Genomic DNA, 24,986 nt, shown 5'->3' with positions numbered 1-24,986 from the left:
AATTTCAGCTACCTCAGGGGTTTAATTTCCCTCATTCTGGGAAATGTGCCGGGTTCAATCCATTTAAAAAAAAATAATTTCACAAAAGCAAGTTAATGATGTAGGGAAAGGCAGTGTGTGGCTGCTAGACACAGAATCTAAGATTCTCCAGAAGATGAGCAATTTTAGGTCCTGATCCTGCAAAGATCAGGGCTCAGAATAAGTAGTCCTTTTGACTTGAATGAGACTGCTTATCTGAACAAAGTTAAGCCAGTCAACGGGACTGTTTATATGCGTAAAGCACATGCATTCGTATTTACAACTTCTGGGCCTTATAGTTCAGGTACTAGTGTTCATGGCACCTAGATACCACAGTAGGGCACTCCTTAAATAAAACAAAATTAAACCTCAAGAGAGATCTCTGGCTCTACGAGTGCTGCTATAATTAAGTTTAAGGATTTTTTTCTTGTAAGCTCCATTATTTAGAGTTTCATGTCTTGGATATTGAATCTAATCTATGTTTATGATGCCTATCACAGTAGTATCTAACCACTACTTGGATACTTGTATATGTTACCAACCACATTTTCACAGGGATTGCCAATGAGAATTTTTAGAGAGACAAGGTGGGTGAGGTAATATCTTTTATCTCACCAACAGAAGTTGGTCCAATAAAAGACATTACCTCACCCACCTTGTCTCTCTAACACCCTGGGATCAACACAGCTACAACAACACTGCGTACAATAATTGGGATTTTTAAAATTTGATTTAACAAGATATACCAGCATAGCAAATATACTGAGATAGTGTGTTTATGCTCCGGTGTGATGTTACTTGATATAACAGCTCTACAGCTCAATCTGATTCCCAAATGATCACAGAAAATTAGTAAAACGCATGTGTCCAGATATGTCGTTGTCCTCCATGTCTTCATTCATGCGGCTCCTATGTCTGGAACTCCCTCCCTGACCCCATCTGCTGTGTCTTCTTTCTCATCTCTTTGAAATTCCTTCTCAACCTCCTCTTCAAGAAGGTTTGTGTAAATGATAGCATCTCACACACAAGTATAAAACCACTGTAGAATACTTCATTACGTTCAAAACACATGCATGCCCCTCCTGAGTGACCCCATAATTTATATTGTACTCTTGTTCTTCTCCATCCCATGTTCTCCTCTCGGTTTAGCTTGTAAGTACTTGAGCACTTTGGGGGCAGAGAATCAGTCTTTAACTCTAGTGTAAAGGGCTGAGAATATTTATGGGTAGTATAAGTAATCACACACACCCAAACTATTTAAAAGAACATTAAGGTTTCAAAGTCAAGCCCTCAAAAGTTAGTAAATGGCAGAATTCAGGTTGCCTGTGCAACCTGTGAGTATTCATTATGATACCATCTTTACTTACAGGATCACATACTGTTTTTTTCCCACAGGGCCCCTGTCTCATTCAGTGCCCACTTTCTGGGTGCCTGGGTAGACCTGAGGGTCTGATTTGCAGAAGTGCTAAGCACTCTCACCTGCAGCTGAAGTCAATTGGGAGCTGTGCTTTGAACATATAAAGTGCTATATAATGTTTAGTGCTCTGAAAAATCAGGCCCTTGGTATCTCAAATCGAGTACCAAAAATATAGTGGATGTTTTGACCTTAATGCTTTCTGTGCCTCCGTTCCCCACCTCTAAAATGAGGATGATGATAATACCCACTCATCTCAGAGTTTTTGTGAAAATAAATTCATTTGTGTGTGGGTGTGGGTGTGTGTGTGTGTGTGTGTGGGTGGGTATACACATTATAGGGCCTGTGTTTTGGGGGGGTATTGATTTTATTTGGGTTTATTTTTAGCAATTTTTGCATTTTATATAGATGTCCAAAAATCTGGGTTTGATGGGCTCTCTCTTTGTATATACTGTAATGAGTAAAGTACAGTATCTGTAATGAGTAATGTGTGTATAATATGCACTACTCATTACAATATATGCAAAGAGTGTGTCCCCCGAAATCTGATTTTTTTGGACATCTATACAAAAAAGCAGAAACATTTGCTAAAAATTTACCCCAAAGAAGTAAATCAATGTACTATAGCAATGAGCAGTCTCTTGTACTGTTCCCTAGTGTGCTTTAACGTAGTGCTGTTTCAAACAGTGCTATGTTACAGCTCACTAGGGTACCTTTAGTGGGCACCAGCAGGGTCTACATGGACCAATTAATGCACAGCCAGTTTAATGTGCTTTAGAAATCACACCACCCCCCCATAGCCCACATTGCTGCTCCAGGTACACAAGCCCTTACAGACAAGTAGCCATTTTGGAGAGCTTTTTGGTGTTTCTTGGATAAACACCAATTTTAATGATTTTTGTTGTATCAGGTGTTTTATGGGTGTTCATTGATTAAAACAAAATCCAAAGCCCTGCCATTAGCAATGCTGTTGTTTGTTTTTATCTGTTTTAGATCGTACTCTCTTCAGGGCAGGGATCATATCATCCTGTGTGTTTGTACAGTGCCTCACTCAGAGGCAGCCTGGTCCTTTTAGACAGGGCTTTGGAGCTGTGCTCCGGCTCTGCTCCAGCTCCGGGCAAAAACCTGCAGCTCCACTACTCCGGAGCTGCTCTGCGCTCCAGCTCCGGGCTCTGCTCCAAAGCCCTGCTTTTAGGGGCCTTTGATTGTGGAGTTACCATGATACAAATAATAAATTTTAGTAAAACATAGTAAAGTTCAAGCCTGTCTGGTATCTCTGAGCATCCAACTTGGATTAGAACCTTCTGGGAGGGTCGTATTAAAGGTGTGATACTCAAGGGACAGATGAATTGTAGTTGATTTTTTTTGTTTGTTTTTTCACTGTGCTCTGTGATGGAGTTATCCCCTGCAGAGCCATCAATATCGACCATGTAATCATTTCTCTGTTCCTGCTTAGTCGATCAAATCCAAATGCCTGTAATGGAGGCTTATACGACATTGTCTGAAGCTGGGCTCCCTGGGGGATTAAGTTTTAATGACAGATTTTTAATTTAGAAAGGTTTTGATGAGAGGATGGAATTAGTAAACCCTTTATCATAGCTCAGATGTGAAGAGGCAAATCCTCAGCTGAGCACCCAGCACAAGGAGCTTAGATGGTGCCATGGAGATATGCCGGAGAAGGGGAGAATAATTCTTTTCCCAACCCCCTCCCCAAGCAGAACAGCAGCTGCAGAGCCCCTCTGATCACTCGGGAACCCTAAGGTACGGAAGTAGCACCCACAGCCCTAATGCTTCCTGTACAGTCAGGTGTTATTGTGAAATTACTTTAGAAGCTGCCCCAAGTTGTTTATCATGGAAAAACACCCCAGCAACCCAGCTCCTGTGGTCTTGATGCAAGAAGCTCATGGTCTGCAGCATCCACGTCCCGCCAAGGTGGTGTCGCACCAGAATGGCCAGTTGCTAGGGATAATACAGAAGTTTGAGGGGTGTGTGTGTGTGTGTGTGTGTGTTGCTAGGGCTAATGCAGAAGTTTGAGAGGGGTGTGTGTACACACGCTTGCACTGTTTTTCATTGGCCCCCAATGGAATACATGTCCAGTGTGGTGAGTCTTCTGAATCTCTAATTTCCTTGACTTTGTCATGAAGCGAGCGTCCAGCACAGATCCTGTGTATCGTTAGGTGCTGGGGCTGCTGCTAGCCCACCAAGCTCACTCGGACTGTGGAACATATGTACCACCCTTTTTTGCGCATCAAAACAGCAGTTTCTTCAGTCAGTGTTCAATGTTAAGGTATTCCTGTAATGTGAAATATGAGCAGATAGAAACCATTGCATAAATTTCATATCATCTGATAATTCACAAGGACTTTCAGAATGCGAGGCTCTCCCCTTCGTATTAGCTCAAACGATGCAACCTTCAATAGAAGTTTTCAGTCTCCGCAAACAGCTTCCCAAGAAAAGAAGCACTAAATTTGATAGAGGCCTGATTCTTCATCCGTGTAGTCCTTTTTAAATCAAAGTGAAGTAGAGCACATGAGCGAGTGGCCAAACCCTAGTAAAAATGTGCTATTTTTACTTTAGGGGGAGGAGACCTGTGGTTTGAGTAGAGGAGCAAGAAGTGCAAATCCCAGGTTCCAGTCATTGACACTGACTGATGCAATGTGTTGCTTTGAGCAATTCATTTATTTTCTCAATGCTTCTATTTCCTCCCCTATAAAATAAGATTAATAATATTTGTCTGTCTGACAGATGTGTTGATCTGGGTTATTGATTGTAAAGTGCTTTAAAGATGTGCTAAGTAGTATTGTGTTTTCCCTCTGCAACCTTTGTGTAATATGATAGTATCTCTAACATTAACTGAAGTATGGGGGGAAAGGTATTGCAGTTATAGCAAACTAATATGAACGGTACGGGCTGCCTTTGAATTCTTTCCAGCAAGATCTAGCTGACAGCCATGATGCTGGCATGTGTGCAGTCAGAAATTTACACCAGACTGTTGGATTCCTTATGCATGAAGACAAACTGTTGTTAATTGGTGTGAAGACCTGCATGATGCCACATACTCTATTGCATGGAATATCAGACTCAAATATATATAAACCGGTTGACCCCCAGTGGCTGAACCAAAGAGGGATATAAGCGTAGAAGCCTTAATATTAATATAGCTGATGGTGGTTCACCTGCTGTTTCGGAGCTGAATGTCCCAAATCCTGTTCCCAGTGGTTCAAATGTGTAGGTGAATTGACAGCCAGGATGTGTTCAGCACGCTGATTCCTTGAGTTTTCTGGCATGCACGGACAAATAAAGCTTTAGTGTCTCTTTCTCTAGGAGATGGTGCAGGCTTCTTATCTGACTTGTAAACACAATTCACCCTTGTGCTTGTGCAGTCTGCATTTCTTTTGGTCAGATGCTATAAATGCTCACTCTCGTCTGTGAGCTAGATTCGGACTGCAGATTAGGGCTGTCAAGCGATTAAAAAAAATAATCGTGATTAATCGCACTGTTAAACAGTAATAGAGTACCATTTATTTAAATATTTTTGGATGTTTTCTACATTTTCAAACAGTGACTTTAATTACAACACAGAATAGAGAGTGTATAGTGCTCACTATATTTATTTTTATTACAAATATTTGCACTGTAAAAAACAAAATAAATAGTATTTTTCAATTTACCTAATGCAACTACTGTAGTGCAATCTCTTTATCATGAAAGTTGAAGTTACAACCCAGTCCTACTTCTTGTTCAGCCAGTCACTCAAACAAGTTTGTTTACATTTGCGGGAGATAATGCTGCCCACTTCTTATTTACAATATCACCTGAAAGTGAGAACAGGCATTCACATGGCACTGTTGAAGCCGGCATCGCAAGATATTTACCTGCTAGATCAGGGGTCGGCAACGTTTGGCACACGGCTCGCCAGGGTAAGCACCCTGGCGGGCCAGGCCAGTTTATTTACCTGCTGATGCGGCAGGTTCAGCCGATCGCGGCCCCCACTGGCCGCGGTTCGCCGTCCCGGGCCAATGGGGGCGGCGAGAAGCCGCAGCCAGCACATCCCTCGCCCATGCCGCTTCTCGCCGCCCCCATTGGCCCGGGACGGCGAACCGCGGCGAGTGGGGGCCGCGATCAGCCGAACCTGCCGCGTCAGCAGGTAAATAAACTGGCCCGGCCCGCTAGGGTGCTTACCCTGGCGAGCCACGTGCCAAACGTTGCTGACCCCTGTGCTAGATGCACCAAAGATTCATATGTCCCTTCATGCTTCAGCCGCCATTCCAGAGGACATGCGTCCATGCTGATTATGGGTTCTGCTCGATAATGATCCAAAGCAGTGCAGACTGATGCATGTTCATTTTCATCATCTGAGTCAGATGCCACCTGCAGAAGGTTGATTTTCTTTTTTGGTGGTTTGGGTTCTGTAGTTTCTGCATCGGAGTGTTCCTCTTTTAAGACTTCTGAAAGCATGCTCCACACCTCGTCCCACTCAGATTTTGGAAGGCACTTCAGATTCTTAAACCTTGGATCGAGTGCTGTAGCCATCTTTAGATTTCTCACATCGGTACCTGTGTTTTGTCAAATCTGCTGTGAAAGTGTTCTTAAAATGAACAACATATGCTGGGTCATCGTCCGAGACTGCTATAATATGAAATATGTGGCAGAATGTGGGTAAAACCGAGCAGGAGACATACAATTCTCCCCCAAGTAGTTCAGTCACAAATTTAATTAATGCATTATTTTTTTAACAAGCATCATCAGCATGGAAGCATGTCCTTTGGAATGGTGGCTGAAGCATGAATGGGCATACAAATGTTTAGCATATAACCAGGTTTATGCTTTATTTGAACTAGCCTCTCTTCCTGTGTTCCTAATGCTGACTCTTTGATCCATGAAAATCAATGGGAGTTAGGTACCTAACTCTCTTAGGCTACTTTCAAAATCCTAGCCTAAGCTCCTTGAGAATACTGAAGTGGTTGTGTAAAACCAATAGACTAAGGGTAGTCTACACTGGTGCTGGAGGTATAATTTCCAGCTCAGGTAGACATACCCATGCTAGTGCAGTCAAACTAGTACACTGAAAATAGAAGTGTAGCTATGGTGGTGAAAGCAGTGTGAGGGGCTAGCCACCCAAATATGTACCTAGGGTCTCAGATGGGACTATATTTGGGCCGGCTAGCATCTCCTGCCACTCACACCACAGCAGCTACAGGTCTATTTTTGGTGCACTAGCTCAGTTAGACCTAGTGTGGGATGTCTACCCATGCTGGAAATTACACAAACAGCTCCAGTATAGACATACCCTTAGATATAGGTTCATGAAGGCTACGGTGGGTTTAAAAGGCAAGTCAGAGGACTGTTGTGGCCATGGAATGTCAGTGACATACTCTCTCTAATTATTGAGAATGTTATAACATTGTCCATTCGGTTTCCGTACTCTTTCGCAATAAAAGTCCTTGAAACTAAATCAACTAATGTTGATACAGTGAACTGGGCCATATCAAAGATCATCTAGGTCCTCTGCCTTCATCAATTTACTGCACTTCGAATTCTCTGTCTACCTCTGTTTGGGAACTCTGTCTCTCCAATCCTCACTTGACTATTTGTGTGCTAGGTTTGTTTATTTCTAGGCTCTGGAGAGTAAAAATTGTCTTCCTGAGATAATATGCAAACTTACAAAGGGGATCCTTGTTCTTTATGTTGTGTTCTGTTTCATACAGGCAATTGGAAATGCTAAAACAACCAGGAACGACAATAGCAGTCGCTTTGGGAAATACATTCAGATTGGCTTTGATAAAAGATACCATATCATTGGTGCCAACATGAGGACGTATCTGTTGGAAAAATCAAGAGTTGTGTTCCAGGTGAGTTATGCAACATTTTCCTTTGGACTCCTTAATTTTATTTTTATTTTTTTAGTGAACTTGCATTTTTTTTTCTTAAAGATAGATGTAGATACATTAAAACCTTCCCTTTTGTAAGTCAAACTTTTGGCAGACCCTGGCTTTGGAGACTAGTCTAACAAATTTTGACAGTTCTTCAGGGTTAGAGGCTGAGAACATATGATGGTGGTTTTGATTGTCAGAGCTGGCTTTGTATCAATGCTCGGTTTTTAAAAAGCTTTTTGAAACGTTAAGAACATAAAAATGGCCATACTGGTTCAGATCGCTGGTCCACCTAGCCCAGTATCCTGTCTTCTAGCAGTGCCAGATGCTTCAGAGGGAATGAACGGAACAAGGCAATTATTGAGTGATCCATCCTCTGTCATCCAGTTCCAGATTCTGACAGTCAGAAGTTTAGGGAAACCCAGAGCACGGGGTTGCGTTCTTGCCTTACTCATTACCCAGCTACACTGTAGATATGCTCGTGAAACATACCATGATTGGTTTGTACTTTGATTGTAAATGTAATAGCTGTCAGGGTACCTAGAGCTCATTTATCATTCTCCGTATTATTTTTGTAAATAAAATAAACGAACTGAATTGGAATGCAGAAAAAGAGATCACAGGATAAATGCAATGCATTAAGGCTCCTGTTACATGTTGCTAAACAAAGGTAAAGTAGAATTATGGCTGTAAATATATTAATCTAGGAAATAAATGTATTAGAATTTTGTAGTTATATTAAAAAGTAAAAGCCATAGAACTCTAAGTTAAGGTTAAAATAAAAAAATAAAATTAAAAAAAAGCCCCTCGGAAAGTCATAACACTTGTGTTGAGTGTATAGTAGAACCTTGCTAATCTGCAAATGTTCTGATTAGCACACCAAAAAGAGCAGTCCTGGCCCCCATTTCTCAGCAGAGATTTAATGAAAGGTGGGTACTGAAGTAAAAGTTGCATATTGGTAAGACGTTGTTCATTTGTGGTGGGGTTTTTTTTTTAATAGTTTGTTTGGGGAGCAATTTGCTTCAAACAATTCACTCCATAGTATTTTTATAACTCTTCTTTCCTTATCTGCAACCTCACTTTTCAAATTCAAATCCCACTATATAAATGTGTGTGTGTGTGTGTGTGTGTTTGTGTGTCACACACATATCCCTAACTTCCTACATGTGAGCAGACTTTTTAATGGAACTACTCATCAGCTTAAATTTGGGCACATGCTTAAGTATTTTTCCAAATCAGGCCATAGACTGTGTGTGTGTGTGTGTGTGTGTGTGTGTGTGTAGTGAGGATAGTCAGGATCATATGAGATACGCATTTGTTTTATGTATAAGTATGTGCATCATTAGGTTCAGTCTGTGCTTTCTATATCTTAACTAGTTGACTGGATCTGGTTCAGCAAAGCACTTAAGCATGTGCTTCTGTGTTTTGTTGAATTGGAGCCCAGGGCAGGGAATTTGCTGTCTTCTATCATTTGTACATTGCCAAGCATGCTTTCACGGCTCAAAGCATGATTCACAAATAATAAGAAGGTTTTGCATTTAAATATCAGCTTTGATCTTGAAGCATCCCCAAGCATCAATATTTTTACCTGTAGTTAACGAAACCTTTGCTTAGTTCAGGCACTCTTCATTCTTAAACATCAAGGTTTCTGCTATAGAGGGGAGTCTTGGCTGAGCCTTAAAGTTTCAAGGCTTTTGATGTGTGCTGTAACTCACCTGGACATGCATCTCTTCTGAGAGGCTTTGACACTTGACTTCATGAACTGCAGATTAGTCAATATCCTTACAGCATTTCACCCCTCCCCCCATAACAATATATCTTTACCTAGAAATTCCAGTAATTGGCAGGTTCTGTGACAGTGGCTGTGGTAAAGAGGCATAATCATAAGCAGGGTAGCAGTGCTCTTGTACTGTGGGTGTGATCCAAAGTAAAGATGGCTGCCCAGTGCGTTAAAGAGAGCTGGCTAAATCTTGTCAAACACTTTCTCTCTAAATCTAAAAGTGTTTGTTGGTTTAATAGTAAGGTGAAGGTAAGTGTTCATGTTTTTTCACTGTTAATTATATACACTACCACAATCAGTGTAGCTGCTTTACATTCACACAGGTAATATGTTTGTTGTTTTACATGAAAGAGTAATGGTTCCTGATTGCCTGCTCCATAGGTTGGGCTAGTAGGGACCAAGGGACACATTTACAAGGTTATTTAGGTGCCCAAAGATGCGGAGAGGTGCTTAGAAGGAGTTACAAAAGAACCTGATTTAGGCACCTACCTGCATCTTTGGGCACCTAAATGTCTTGGTAAATCTGTCCCTAAGAATGCCATGAAGGCAACATGCCCTTGAAAGGATGAAGCTTGTATTGCTTAAAACTGACCCTTGAGTTGCCTTTAGGAAGCCATGCTGACCACGTAGTAATGTGAAGTTGCGATGGTTGGGATGAACCTTGGGGTATGGAAGACCCTGCTGTGAGTGGCAGAAAAATGAAGACTGTTGACTGTCCTTAAGTCATTGGCTGTAAAGTAACTCCATGTTTTTGTTTTGTAGGCAGATGATGAACGAAACTATCATATCTTCTATCAGCTGTGTGCCTCTGCCAGTCTTCCAGAATTTAAAGACTTAGCACTAAGTAAGTACGCTACTCCTGCAACCCATTGGGATCTCTGAGGCGCTTGCTACATGCAGCCTGTTCTTTGCAATAGCAACAAGAATATACACTATTACTATAAATGCAGCCTTACAGAGTCTCATTGGTTAGATTCTGTGTGCCAGCTACAGAACTAGACATCTTACCAAAAAGTTTAAAACGGAAATAAATTTGGAAGGCTTGTTCTTGTCGATAGAGTGCATGTTTGTCCACAGCCCATCATCCGACAGTGTGGTGCATATCAGTCAGATTAAATCTCAAGGTTGCAATAGCTGAGCGGCTGGAGGCTAAGACTGAGGCTCCTTGCGAAGGCGTGTAAGGAATCTTATGCGGTGCTCTACCTGATGTCACTTTTGTGAACTCCGTTACTCAAAGTTTAAAATGGGAACAAATGACAAACCATTATTAGAGGTCACTCATGATGAATCTGAGTGAAATACATCTTATAGACGCTGCTTGTTAAAAAGTGACACTTTGTTGTGACACCAAGATTGTGGAGCCCGACTGATCTTTGTAAATGAGCGCATATCCTTGTTTAGCATCATTTGTTTTATTTAAAATATTATGGGTCTGATTTTTTTTAAGGGGCTCTGATTTGGTCTCCCTTTTTGCAGGAAAATGTTTGTGCTTATAATTAATTGTGCCATCAAACTTGTGTCCACAATTAACTGCTGGCATAAATCCTACTATTCAGATATTTAAGAACAGCACTGGGAGGAAAAATCAGTGTCTTAGGCATTTAAATAATATGACTTGTGCTCACACTTAAAAAGGGAAGCTAGTATTGCAAATATGTCCCCAGATACTCGTGTTACTAAAATTTATCAGGTGTGATGAACAAGGCAGCATGGAAACTTGTCATTCTTAGGCAGGGCTCTCAGACTGCTGGAGTTAGTGTTTCCTAGAGGATAGAGCGATGACTGGAAGTTAAAACTCCTGGGTTCAACTTTTCGCTTTGGTAGAGATTCCCTTGGCCTTGGGCAAGTCCATTGAATATCTCTGTGCTTCAGTTTAACCCTCTAGACATAATACTACTTTGGCTCGCAAGTCTGTTGTGGTGACTAATTAAGGTGTGCAAAGTGTACGGCGAGCCTTGGATGAAAAGTTCTGTACAAATGCGAAATATTATCAGTTGCTTATTATTAATTATGGTTCTTATTTAGTGTCAGAAATGTCACTTCCCAACAAAATGGTAGCCACCAGCTTCAAGCTCAGAAATTTCTATTGTAACTAGGAACATAGTTTTCGATTTATTTCACACTTCAGATATGTTGAGAATTGCTTCTTACCATGAGCTCTTGCAGCTTGCTATGCTAAACAATGGGTACTATTTCTTCCAAAGCTCTGCCTTTTTTTTTTCTCCCCAAGAGCTCAGAGCAATATACAAATATTGTTGGCAAAATGCAAACAATGAGCCCTAGAGATGGAAAAGGTATATAGAGCTGTGAAACTGCATTTTGTTCAGCGTAAGCAGGGCCAACATTGATATCTGAGCCAGCCTGAGCATACATGTTGTTGTTTGACGCCCACATTCAGGCATACAAAGAAGCAGAGAGATGAACAAAAAAGTGTTCTTTACTCCAGAAGGAAGAATGAGTCACTTGGACAAAAGACTGACAGCAAATATAAATGCACTTCGTGGCACCATCTTCTCTCATTTTGTTTCTGTGCTGTTCAATAGGGACAGATTGCAGAAGCCAAGGTAAAGATCTAAAAAAAAAAGTGTTTCCACTTTGCAGGAGTCGCTGGGCATGTGGCACTACCTGCAAGAACCGTAGCATATTAGAAGTCAGAATATTGTTGACTAGATACCTCAGTCTATCTGCCAGTCATCTGAGTGAAAGTCTAAGGTTAGAAGCCTTTTCAGAGCTCTGTCTGGCAGATCTCTATTCATATAGTCTGTTCTCACTATGAGTTCCTCGCAGATAGGGGTGGAAGACTATTGGAATAGAGATCAGCCATGTGAGTCTGAAAGGACACTGGCTTTGATCTCGGAGCTCATGGAAACGTCCTTAATCGACTCTTGTGTCCCAGTTATGAAATTGTCTTATAATAATTGAATTTCCATGATGCCTGCAAGCAATTAATCCTTAATGCATGGCGGCAGTAAAGTCTTGGTGTGTATCATTGTGTACAAATTATTAGAGATGCGATGAGCTTACATACCTGAATACCCAAATCTTACCTCTGGGTAACACAGAACTGTTTATAACTTCACTGCTTGACTCACCAGTCACTGGCCAAGCTCTGATCACCCCTGACCCATAAGGGTTTATGTAGACTAAGGTGAAAGGTGTTTCAGAATACGCTAGCTAGCACATTCTAATGCACACTTTCTAAAACTCTGGGATAGACAAGGCTAATTGTACTTCCACACCTGCTAGCTGGTTGATTTGAAGCTAAGAGGGAAGCTTAGGCTTCAACTTATCCATTTAGCCCCTGCTAAAGTGCAGCTTGCCTTGTCTGCACTAGATTTTGAGTATGCTAGCTAACGTGTTCTTTAAAAAAAAAAATCCTTCTCTTAGGTCTAGTCTAGACAAACCCAAAAGAGGGTGTGCATGTGTGTATTGCATCATGTTACCATCATGTGAATGAGTATAACATGACTGTAAAATGCACTGAATTGGTATTGAATCCATTGCAGGATAATAATGCTCAGCCCTGACAAAGAACAGCACTAACTTCACTCAGTCAATTCTCAGCACCCCTATGAGAGAGGCGCTAATTCCCACTTCACAATGGGGAAACAGAGAAGCTATGGCCTCCCTGCAAAAAGATGTTTTTTGTTTTTTTTTCATTGAGATAGCTATTTCGATGTAAAATCTTAGTGCAGACAAGGTACAGATAATTTTTACTTCAGTGTAGCTAATCCTGCTCCCCCATATGAAATTTACCTCAACTAGCTACGCTGAGGTAAAAGTTACCTGTGCTTTGTCTCCATTAGGACTTTACATCAAGATAGCTGTCTCCATGTAAATGACATACTTTTCTTTGGGCGGGAAGAGAAGTCAAAGCCAGAGAGGTTTAGAGAATTGCTAGACATGCAAGCCAGTGGCAAAGCTGGATTCGACCTGGAATAGAATAGATTAGCACTCAGGAGGCCCTGTCTCCCATTCAGGCAGCCCTGCTCCCCAATTCCCTCAGGCATTGGGCTTGCCAGGCACTAAGGCCTGGACTACGCCTGAAACTTAGTTCGACCTTACTACAATACTCTGAGCTGTGAAAAATGTCATTCCCTGTGTGATGTAGTTAGATTGACCTAATCTCCACCATAGATGCAGCTAGGTCAACGGAAGAATTCTTCCATCGAATTAGCCGTCGCTTCTTGTTGAGGTGGATGGACCTACATTGGTGGAAAAACCCCTTCTGTCTATACAGGAAGCGTCTACACTACAGCAGCGCAGCTGCAGCACTCTAGCTGTGCTGCTATCATGTAAACATACCCTAACTGTTCAACTTCACATGCTAACACCCAAAGTGTATGTATGGAGGTATCACTGTGACACAGACCATAAATTTCACAAGCTATAAAGATTTTTCAGAGGAAGGTTTTCAAAATCTGAGCTATGACAAGGCTGCAACAGAAGAAAAACTAAAAAGAGAGAGACAAGTTTTACTTCAGAGAGAGACTCTCTCTTTTTTTTAAATTACATTTTAGTCAAAGCCCTAGAATTCACGGTCGGGCTAGGAGCAGTCCCTATGGATCTTAAAACATGCCTTGATGTAATTAACACTGGAACAGTAGCAAGGCAGAAACACAGCTGGTGACCACACACACGCACTCTTCATAAAGCTTTAAACAGAAACCAAAAAACAATGAAATACCTTGTGGGCTAACCTCCCAGTGACACACTAGCCAGTAGCGCTGTATTGTGCTGGCTGTTTCCATTACAGGTTCTCCCTCCAGACACTGAAGTTGAAAGCCAGAGTCATAACAGTGTAAAGAAGCCCTCTTTGATTTGCCAGGGGAAAAACACTCTTTCACCCTTCAGTGCTGCCAGATGATATGAACAGACATTGCATTTTTAGGAGCATTGTTTAAAAAGACTTGTTAATTCCATTGCTCTCTGCATATTCCACACGAAAGGAATGCCAGCAGTCTAGGATGGTATCCAGGAGCCTTGCATAACTTCTCTGTCACCCAGTTAGGACTGGGCTCATTCATTACTTAGTTTTAATTTTCCATTAAAAATTAATAGCGGGCATTATTTAGCATGATACAATATAAAAACAGAACATGTGCACTGGCTGGCACATGGCAAGAAGAATGCCACTTTTCCTCTCCAGTGTGGACCTGGGCATACTGAACCACACTTTTTTCCTCCCCAGACAAGACTAGTAATGTGCTTGAACATCTTGAGAAGTTCAGATGCTACAGAGGTGCTGAGATACTAGGGCACCTAGTATCTGCTGGCATTCCTTTCGTGTGGAATATGCCGAGATCAATGGAATTAACAAGTCTTTTTAAACAATGCTCCTAAAAATGCAATGTCTGTTCATATCATCTGGCAGCACTGAAGGGTGAAAGAGTGTTTTTCCCCTGGCAAATCAAAGAGGGCTTCTTTATACTGTTATGACTCTAGACAGAAGTGCAACATGCAGAGCCTAGTGCAAAACACTTCTACACACTGATTATGTGGTGCAACACGCAGAGAGCTCATTACACAGCTGCTCTGTAGCCTCTCTTAGATGCCAGTTAATTTTCTGGGTTGTCTCTGAGGTGCTCATTTTGACATCTAAAGCTCTAAATGTTTTATGATTTGCTGACCTCAGAGACCACCTCTCTTCCCAAGTGAAAGCACTGCAGTTGGCTTTTGGTGGGGAGGGATAGCTCAGTGGTTTGAGCATTGGTTTGCTAAACCCAGGGTTGTGAGTTCAATCCTTGAGAGGGCTACTTGGGGGATCTGGGGCAAAATCAGTACTTGGTCCTGCTAGTGAAGGCAGGGGGCTGGACTCGATGACCTTTCAAGGTCCCTTCCAGTTCTAGGAGATGGGATATCTCCATTAATTATTATTATTATATTATTATCAATGGATGAGCTCAAGGAGTCTTCCTCCTTTAAATTTTAGCCTTGTTTGGCAGAACATGAAGGAAAGTTAGTTAAATGCAGGGTGTAGTGGGTATTGTTAATGGCAATAACATATGAGACCATGTTCCAGATAAAGGCCAAAATTCACTACTGTGATCTCTATGGCGGATCGATGCTATAGCCTGCTTTCCATACAGTAAACATGCACCAGTCTCGGTGACTGTTTCACGTTGGTAGGGAAGGGCAAAACAATGAAGTCTAGATCTGCCAAATCGACTGAAGAGAAGAATTCTGCTCAAACCCTTCAGAAAGGCCACCGTTTCACAGATAAAGAATCTGAGGCTCAGAGAAGTTAAACAGTTTGCCCAAGATCACACAGCCGATGACTTGGATTTTGACACTGACCTACCTGGTACATAATATTGGAATTGGAAAAGATTAAAAAAGGGCAACAAAAATAATTAGGGGTATGGAACAGCTTCTGTACGTGGAGAGATTAATAAGATTGGGACTTTTCAGCTTGGAAAAGAGATGACTAAGAGGTGATCTGATAGAGGTCTATAAAATCATGACTGGTGCGGAGAAAGTGAATAAAGTGTTATTTACTCCTTCTCATAACACAAGAACTAGGGGTCACCAAATGAAATGAATAGGTAGCAGGTTTAAAACAAACAAAAGGAAGTATTTCTTCACACAACACACAGTCAACCTGTGGAACTCTTTGCCAGAGGATGTTGTGAAAGCCAAGATTATTACAGGGCTCAAAAAAGAGCTAGATAAGTTCATGGAGGATAGGTCTAGGATAGGCAGGGATGGCATCCCTAGCCTCTGTTTGCCAGAAGCTGGGAATGGGCAACAGAGGATGGATCACTTGTGTGATGGGTTGGATCACAGAAACCCCCTGGGGACTGCCAACTGCTGTGCCAAGACTACTTCTGCCTCTGCTTTCTTGCCCTGGCAGCTTGGGACTTCAGTACCCTGCCTGATTTGAGCCAGACCCGCTAGCCTGCTGCAAACCCAGACCCAGGTCTGAACCACATCCCCTAACAGCTATAGGCTTAATTGAAAGCAGCTTAAGAAGTGTTCCTGTCTTTAACACTCCCAATGGGGTCCAAACCCCAATTAAATCCGTTTTACCCTGTATAAAGCTTATACAGGGTAAAATCATAAATTGTTCGCCCTCTATAACACTGATAGAGAGAGATGCACAGCTTCCCCCCCCCCCCCAGGTATTAATACATACTCTGGGTTAATTAATAAGTAAAAAGTAATTTTTATTAAATACAGAAAGTAAGATTTAAGTCGTTCTAAGTAGTAACAGACAGAACAAAGTGAATTACCAAGTAAAATAAAACAAAACACGCAAGTCTACGCCTAATACAGTAATACAACTGAATACCGATAAAATCTCACCCTCAGATGTTTCAATAAGTTTCTTTCACGGACTGGATGCCTTCCTAGTCTGGGTACAATCCTTTCCCCTGGTTCAGCCCTTGTTCCAGCTCAGGTGGTAGCTAGGGGATTTCTCATGATTGCAGCCCCTTTTGTTCTGTTCTACCCACTTATATATCTTTTGCATAAGGCTGGAATCCTTTGTCCCTCTGGGTTCCCACCCCTCCTTCTCAATGGAAAAACACCAGGTTAAAGATGGATTCCAGTCAGGTGACAGGATCACATGTCACTGTAAGACCCCAAGCCTTCATTCCTCCCAGCCTGACTCACAGGAAGACCTGCCTGCAAACAGAGCCACCCACAGTCAATTGTCCTGGTTGATGGGAGCCATCAAGATTCCAAACCACCATTAATGGCCCACACTTTGCATAATTACAATAGGCCCTCAGAGTTATATTTTATATTTCTAGTTTCAGATACAAGAGTGATACATTTATACAAATAAGATGACCACACTCAGTACTTTACAAGAGACCTTTTGCATGAAGCATATTTTAGTTACATTATATTCACACTCAGCAGCATATTTTCATAAAATCATATAGAGTGCAACGTCACAACTTGATGATTACCTGTTCTATTCATTCCCTCTGGGGCACCTGGCATTGGCCACTGTTGGAAGACAGGATACTGGGCTAGATGGACCTTTGGTCTGACCCAATATGGCCGTTCTTATGTTCTTATTCATGCCCTTCCATTGAAGTATACATCACTTCACTTACCTGTCTGGGTCTATTTCTGCCAATCTGTAAAATACATAAGCAAAATATGAAAATACAGATACATGTCCACATTCATTTGTAGGAGGTATGCGAAGATTAAGGTCTCTATCTTACAGACGACACCAGCGCACCTCATCTAAGCTTTTTCATAATTCACCAGTGGAAATTTTTGACCAAAAGTAGCTTTGCAATTTTTCACACTAAAAGATGCTATTATCCGGAAGCTGCCAGTAAGCAGAAGGAACTGTTTTCAGGGGGATACATAGAAAGGGGAGCATGGAACAATGATAGATGGTACAGAACAGTAGTTGTGAAACTGTTTATTAACTTTCAGTATTAAAGAAAACCAAACATGATGCACAGTAATGTTGTATAGTGTACCATAATGCTTGGAGCAGGGGTTCTCAAATTGCATTGCACCGTGACCCCCTTCTGACAACAAAAATTACTACACGACCCCAGGAGGAGGGACCGAAGCCCGAGCCCCATTGCCCCAGGTGGGGGAATGGGACCAAAGTCGAAGCCCTAGGGCTTCAGTCCCAGGCAGGGGGCCTGTAATCTGAGCCCCAGGGCTGAAGCCCTCAGGCTTCAGCTTTGGCCCTGGGTGGTGGGGCTCGGGCTTCGGCCCCAGGCCCCAGCAAATCTAAGCCAGCACTGGTGACCCCATTAAAATGGGGTCCCGACCCACTTTGGGGTCCTGACCCACAGTTTGAGAACCGCTGGCTTAGAGCACACTTAGGAAATTTCAGCTTGGTATGTGTCACAAGAAATACTGTAAAGCAGAACACAATTCTACTGTATTCAGTAGCAGCCAGAAGTTCTCGCCATGCTCCTTACACTGAACCGTGTTGTGCTGGGCTTTCCATCTGAAGGGTTAAAGTCCTTCCCCTGCTAGGCCCCCTGCTGATTCACTTTCTGTTACAACATTGGTCTTGAGAGTTGAGCACCTTGGCCAAGCTTATGCTGAAACCAGAGCCCCGGGGTTTTACCAACATCTGCCTCGTTTCCCTCACATTGGCGCTTGTAGCCTCAGTGTGTGCCGTTCCTCTGCTCCTGGAAAAAGTTATGGCTGTTCTTCTGAATGCGCAAAACTTTGAGACACCAAACCTCTTGGGTCCTCTCACTTGCTTAGCACCAGGCTCACACAGGACCTCCAGGACCTGAACTTTAACAGCAAGAGATAGGTCCACTGATTGGAAGCCATGGCACACAGTGGAAGTGGTCAGCTACACATGCTCAGAGGACCTTCTCTCTTAAATCAAAAAAGTTTCCATTAGCGGCATGCCTGTTGCTACGACCTGAATCCCATTAACACTGGTCTTGACGGGACAGGATTGGTTCCTGGCAATATGTTTCCATTAACCAGAAGTTGCTATTATCAGGGTTGCTATTAAATGGAATCTACTGTATTTCGTGGCAAATATTAAAAACAAAAGGAACTTGAAACTTTATTTAACCCCAGAAAAGAAGTAAAGAAAATGTGTATGTTACACGTTTTCATATTAGTCCTTAGCTTGAGGGGAGAGAGGAGCCGGTGCTTCTGAGAGAATGACATGGCACTAACCACATGGGTTATTTTATTTTATTTTGGCTCAACATTTTGAATTTTCAGAATATTTCAACCACTGTCCTAGCTGGCTGAAAATCACCAATCATTGTTCACAAATGTTGTCTAAATTTTTTAATTTTTTTCCTAGTTCTAATTATAGGTATTGCCAGGCACTGTTTGCTTAAGTGCTGTGCAATCCTTCCCACACACAGCCCTGTTAATGAGTCTCAGGGCTGATTTGCAGCACCCTTGCAATTTTATTCCTGTGCCTTTCTCCAGTACCCACTGCCAGTTGTGCCAACAGGCATGATGTTCATGGGATAAGACAGTTAACTTATTTCTATCTCTGACTTAACCAGCTTTGAGCCAATTGTAGATCTGTAGAGGGTGATCAAGTAAGGGTCCCATCCCTCACCCACATTGTCTGTTAAATTCCCATTGAAATCTGAGATAATTCTGCATGTGGGGCAAGTGCAGGATCTGGGTTTAAATGTTTCATTTTATCTGGGAAAAGAAACGCATCGATTAAGTCTAGAATTGCTTCAGTTTATATCTAAACTGGACTGTTTCCAAGTGCTACGCAATGCGCTTCCTGAAAATAATTAATCAAAATAATCAACGGTGCTAACACACAAGCACAAGGCAGTAACATAGTAGTGAATCAGAGGGGTTTGCAATTGTTAAAATTGTTGTGCATGTTTTAAATGAGTATCAAAGTGGCTTCCTCAAGAGGTTTATTTTTAAAAATGCAAATGTCAGCCTGATACACACGATCTTAAAAGAAAGATGAAGATGAAAAACAGCCAGCGTTTCAGGAGTTTTTTTGGTCTACAAACCTTAACCTGGCCAGCTTTCTCCAGAATGGGGAAAAAGAGGAAGCACCCCATATTACAATATCTCTTGTGCTAAACAGCTTACAGAGGTAGATACAGTCCCTGCTCTGTGGTGCTTACATCCTAAATTAAAAGGCAAATGGATAACTCCTCTGTCCACCCAGCAGATTGTTGTGCCACAGCGTGGTTAAGGCACTGTATACATAGTTCTGTATCAAATTAGTTACAAGTATATATAGTCACCTTATTTTAATCAAGCTATAGTTTTGATACTGAGTAAACTTGGGTAGGGCACATAACCACGTGAGATCCCCATGCTGATCTCTGTGTCCTTTATTGCAATGGTAGGTTTTCAGACTTGCTACCTGCCTGAGATTTGCTCTTATTTTCAATCTAAGCAACAAGCCTAAATGAATCCATCTGCTATGTGACTAAGCAGTTATTACGCTGCATTTCATACATACAAGATGACTCAGCACATTTACTGTGCCTCTGCATTCAGGTTCCTAGAGGTTGCCTTCCTCTTACACACCCTTCGCTGTGCTCTATCAAAGTTAAATCGTTAAGATCATTGGAGCACAGAGCTGTTATTTGTATTGTCTGTGAGCACAGTGCACCTTGTGTGGTGTATTGTACGCAATAAATAATTTTCAAGGTTCATAATTTCAGTTACCTGGCCAAATACCTGGCAGTTCTGGTCATTTGGCCAAGTGACCAAATGAAACAGATACTCAACCAAATGATTAGTTTAGCATAATGGTCCAGATTAAACTCTGGTGTAATTTCATTGAGGCTACTGGGATTACACTGAAGGGAAACATTGATTCCTGCTGTAACACCTGTAGAATAAAGGCTTATAATGGGGATCAAAGAACTGATCTTGTTTATTTCCAGTGACGTTTTCCCCCCCTCTCGCCCCGCCCATCAGGATTCCAGAAAACAAATGATGTCTCTGTCACTTATTGTTTACATGGTTCTATATCTGAGTAATGGGATGAAATTTAGGAAAGGGAAAATTTGGTTAAAATAAAAATAACCTATTAACATAAATGAGATCTGTTAAACTGTGGAGTCCCTCCCAAAGGAAGTTCTTGGACACTCCATTATTTGGGATATTTAAAACTAGGCTGGACAAACGATCAATAATGTAGGAAACAATCCTGACCTGGCAGGGGGCTTGACTGACTAACTCCAAATAGATGTTTCCTGTGTTAGACCACAGACCTGCGAGTTTGGTTAGTGATACCTGTGGGACCCACTGGAGTATATGTTTAAGAAGTGTTAATGTTGTCTATACTCCCAACCTGAACATACACCTGACCAAATGCACATGGGAAGGTTATGAATGAGTGGAGACATTCAGGTGGCGTTATTGAGGAGTTTTTAAGTCATTGGCAGCCCAAAATGGAATTGTACCCATCTGCACAGTAGGCTGTTTTCCCCATTGTTTCGTAATACTATAGTAATGTATTTACATGTCTAATATCTTTCCAAGCTCTGCTTGGCAAGCCCCTCTTATCACATTTAAAATTGGAATGCCAGCTAAGCAGCCAGGCAGTTCTTTCCATACTGTTACCCAGCAGCCTTTAAGAGTCTCGAAAGATGTGGCTGCACAAGAGTTTCCCTTTTAGCTTTAATTTTCTAGCAAGGCTTGGCTCACTCAGAGAAATTAATAAAGTGCATTTATGGCTCTTTGCCTGTGCCTTGAATTCTTCTAGTTTGTTGTAAATGTCTATATTGAGCAATAATACAGGAGTCTTTTCTGTTGCCACTGAAATTTGCAAGAGATTTGCCATTTCCCACAAGTTTTAACTCTTTTTGGGATCTGTACCTTCTAGTGATAGTGCTTCCATTGGAAGAGCTTGAAATTCCACAGCTTCAGATTGCCAGGGTTCATGAGAACCATTTTTTGCTTTCTGCTCATGTGGGTTTACATTGACTTTGTATTTGAAACAATTCAAACCCTCCTTATGAAACTAACCGAGACTTGTCTGGTCTCAAGTCAAAATGATGTGAAACTAGCACATTTCTCACATGTTTCAGAGTAGCAGCCGTGTTGATCTGTATCCGCAAAAAGAACAGGAGTACTTGTGGCACCTTAGAGCAGGGGTAGGCAACCTATGGCACGTGTGCCAAAGGCGGCACGTGAGCTGATTTTCAGTGGCACTCACGCTGCCCGGGTCCTGGCCACTGGTCCGGGGGGCACTGCATTTTAATTTAATTTTAAATGAAGCTTCTTAAACGTTTTAAAAACCTTATTTACTTTACATACAACAATAGTTTAGTTATATATTATAGACATATAGAAAGACCTTCTAAAAACGTTAAAATGTATTACTGGCACACGAAACCTTAAATTAGCGTGAATAAATGAAGACTCGGCACACCACTTCTGAAAGGTTGCCGACCCCTGCCTTAGAGACTAACAAATTTATTTGAGCGTGGGCTGTAGCCCACGAAAGCTTATGCTCAAATAAATTTGTTAGTCTCTAAGGTGCCACAAGTACTCCTGTTCTTATTTCTCACATGGTTTCCACCCAAAATTCAGTCCTGAGTTTGCTCAAAACTCCACTTAGGCTGGGAAAAAATTGGGGCAAACCTCAGCAAACTACTTGGTACACCTAGCTTGACTTTTATTCCTGTAATAAAACCACCAATTCAGGGAAGTTACACTTTGTTTGGCATTCTGTTCAGTTTTACACAGATCTAGTTACCTCTGTTCCAGTCATTTTATCCATCCATGTGCTGAACTCCTATAGACTTCAATAGGGATCCTGCACATGGAGGACCTGGCAAAGTTGCATTAAAATATAGACAGTTCCACAAAGTTCACTGCATTGAATAGTGTGACTGTGTTTGCCAACATTTGCTTGGGTGTCCCTGCATTTCAGTACGCAGCCAATAATATATCAAGAAGCACAGTATAGGATAAGTATTAAAATGCTCACTCATGTTTAAAATACAGCTATCTCACTTAAAAACCCCGAGTTCCTGCTCGTTGTCCCAAAGATGAGCTTGTCAAATGACTAGTTAATCAAGCAGAAGAGCTGAACTAATCGTAGAGATGGGAAGCTTTAAATATACACATTATGTAGGTTCAGGCAGAGACGATAAATTCTGTGCAATGTAATTGATATTGTCTCCCGTGAACAGACAGTAAATCCACGCTACATTGTGCCAAACTGTTCACACTTCAATAAAAGTGGAATTAGTTTTATGCTGAAAAATAACTCTTCAAACGGGCAACATGGAGTTCCAGGTTTGGATCCCATTGATTTCTGTATCAAACGCAATTTGCTTACAAGCAAAAACTTTTTCCCCCTAACTGCCAGACATACATACTCAAACTCACATAAACTTTGGGGTCTGAGTCAAAGTGGGTCTTTCCTTCCATGACCGTCTCTGGCAGAAATGTTCTACTGACCAAAATTCAGCCCTCTGTGACACATGTGTAACTTCCACTGTGGGTTTGTACAGGTGTAACTACTCGGAACTTTGAGAACAATTTTGTTAATATACAAGAAAGAACAGAATCCAGCTCCTCCTCTCTGTCGAGTTGGCACTACAGAAATATCTGGAATAGAAAGCACAATGTTTTTATTGCTAAAACAAGCAGATCTGATTGTGTGCACAGACTATTTTTACATAGTCACTTTTTAGAGCAGAACTTTGTTTTAAGGAGACCATCTGCCTTCTAAGGTGGGCGGCTGGGGCGGCTACATGGGGAGTGTTCTAAAGTAAGTACAACTAAATGTAAGTAGCAGGTGATGTGCCTCCATTTATTCTGTGTTTGCTCTTCTCCTAGCATGTGCTGAAGACTTTTTCTACACTTCTATGGGAGGCGACACAACTATCGATGGAGTTGATGATGCTGATGATTTTGACAAAACCAGACATGCTTTCACCCTGCTTGGTAAGGGATTATTTGAAAGGGTCCAGTTGGAAAGCTTCCTAATAGAACACTTGGATGTCTGTGTCTTGCAAAGGCTTTCAATACTTTGCATAAGCCCTAATGTAATAATGTAACCCTCGGAGGCATAAATCCATTTTCTTTTTGACCTACTTGGTTTTACCTTGCTCTCTGGGTAGGGAATGTGGGAGGATTACACCAAGTTTCTTACACTCCCATCAATAGCTAGTGAAACGGGGGGGGGGGGAGGAATTGGGAGAATGACTGACTAGAGATTACCCCAAATGGAACATTTGAGGTTTAAAGCGACATGGCCATTTTCATTTAGTCTCAGTTTTGTTCCTGTTAGTCTGTTTCCAGGAGGTGCAAAAATATCTTTACTTTCTAACTTAGTTCCTATTCAGCCTGGCTAAACACAGGGTGATGTGTGTCATTGCATACACCGTCATACTATCATTGCCAAGTATCAGAGCAATAGAAATAATGGGCCAAATTGGACTCTTCACTGTGTATACACAGTTCACCTTGTAGTCAGTGGAAGCCAGGCACATGTAGCCAATGGCAGAATGTCCCAGTATTAATAACCATATGCAGCGTTCCTCTAGAGTACAGTACAGCAATCTGCCACCTTGGTGACCTGACTGCAGTACTGACTACTTATAAGGAAAATAATTTGTAATAGAGGAAATAATTGGCTCTCTCAGAATCTTATACATTTGCAGGGGTTTATTCTTGTTCTTTAACTGTAGTTAATCTTTTAAATGTAATTTTTAGTTCCTCGCTGCACTTCATTTTATTTCTTCCTATTTTGGAAGAGGCGTTTTTAGCACTGTGTGTGCTGCCTCTTGGGGGGACAAGGGGTCGCTGACCTTGTGGCTGCACCGATCACAGGGGATTACCATATGCACTGTTACAGGTGCATCCTTCACTTACCCTTCCAGGCTGAGAGTCTCTGAATTACACTCAAATTTCAGATGTACATATTTTTCTCTTTCATTTCTCCTGGTCCAATCTCAGGGGCTCTGCGCCATCCTCATCCTCTTTGGCCTCTGCTGCTTGTGAGCCTGTCAGTTATCCTCTCCTTCTTCACGTCTTGCTCAGGCTAGGCTTTTGAGATACTGTCCTCTCGGGGTTCTCCTGTCCCTCCAACTCTTTTGGGTGTCTGTTTTTGCTGCCTCCTCCTCCTCTTCTCTGTTGCACTCTGAGGGTGTCCCCAGGTTCCATCTCTGTGCCCCCCCCCCCCATGTCTTTTCACTTCTGTCTCTGGACAGCTGCAACTGCTTACATAGTTTCAATGATCATCTCTATGCTGATGACTCATAAAGTTCTCTCCACCACTGATCTGTCTCCTTCTGTCCAATCCCATGTCTTTTCCTGTCTCTGTGACATCCCACTCTTGGATGTCTTGTCAGGATCTTAAACTGAACATGACTAAACCCGAGCTTCTCATTTTTCACTTGCAAGGTTTCTCTGCTTTCCACCCTCCTTTACCGCTATAAATCCATCACCATCCTCCCCATCTTTTAGGCTAGTAATCTGAATT

The 24,986-nt window shown here is 41.8% G+C and overlaps 1 protein-coding gene across 1 annotated transcript in view; it reads left to right on the top strand.

The window, feature by feature from the left end:
• Positions 1 to 24,986, top strand: part of MYO5B (myosin VB) — a 379,086-nt gene that overhangs the window by 190,900 nt on the left and 163,200 nt on the right. Inside the window, exons 6-8 of the mRNA XM_026649314.2 lie at positions 7,141 to 7,284; positions 9,848 to 9,929; positions 23,339 to 23,446. Coding sequence (XP_026505099.1) covers positions 7,141 to 7,284; positions 9,848 to 9,929; positions 23,339 to 23,446 — 334 coding nt within the window. The remainder of the gene's footprint in view (positions 1 to 7,140; positions 7,285 to 9,847; positions 9,930 to 23,338; positions 23,447 to 24,986) is intronic.

This window comes from Terrapene carolina, unplaced genomic scaffold (assembly GCF_002925995.2).
Source record: "Terrapene carolina triunguis isolate 2854851 unplaced genomic scaffold, T_m_triunguis-2.0 Scaffold69, whole genome shotgun sequence".
Taxonomy (NCBI): domain Eukaryota; kingdom Metazoa; phylum Chordata; order Testudines; family Emydidae; genus Terrapene; species Terrapene triunguis.
This window is presented reverse-complemented; position numbering and strand designations above follow the sequence as displayed.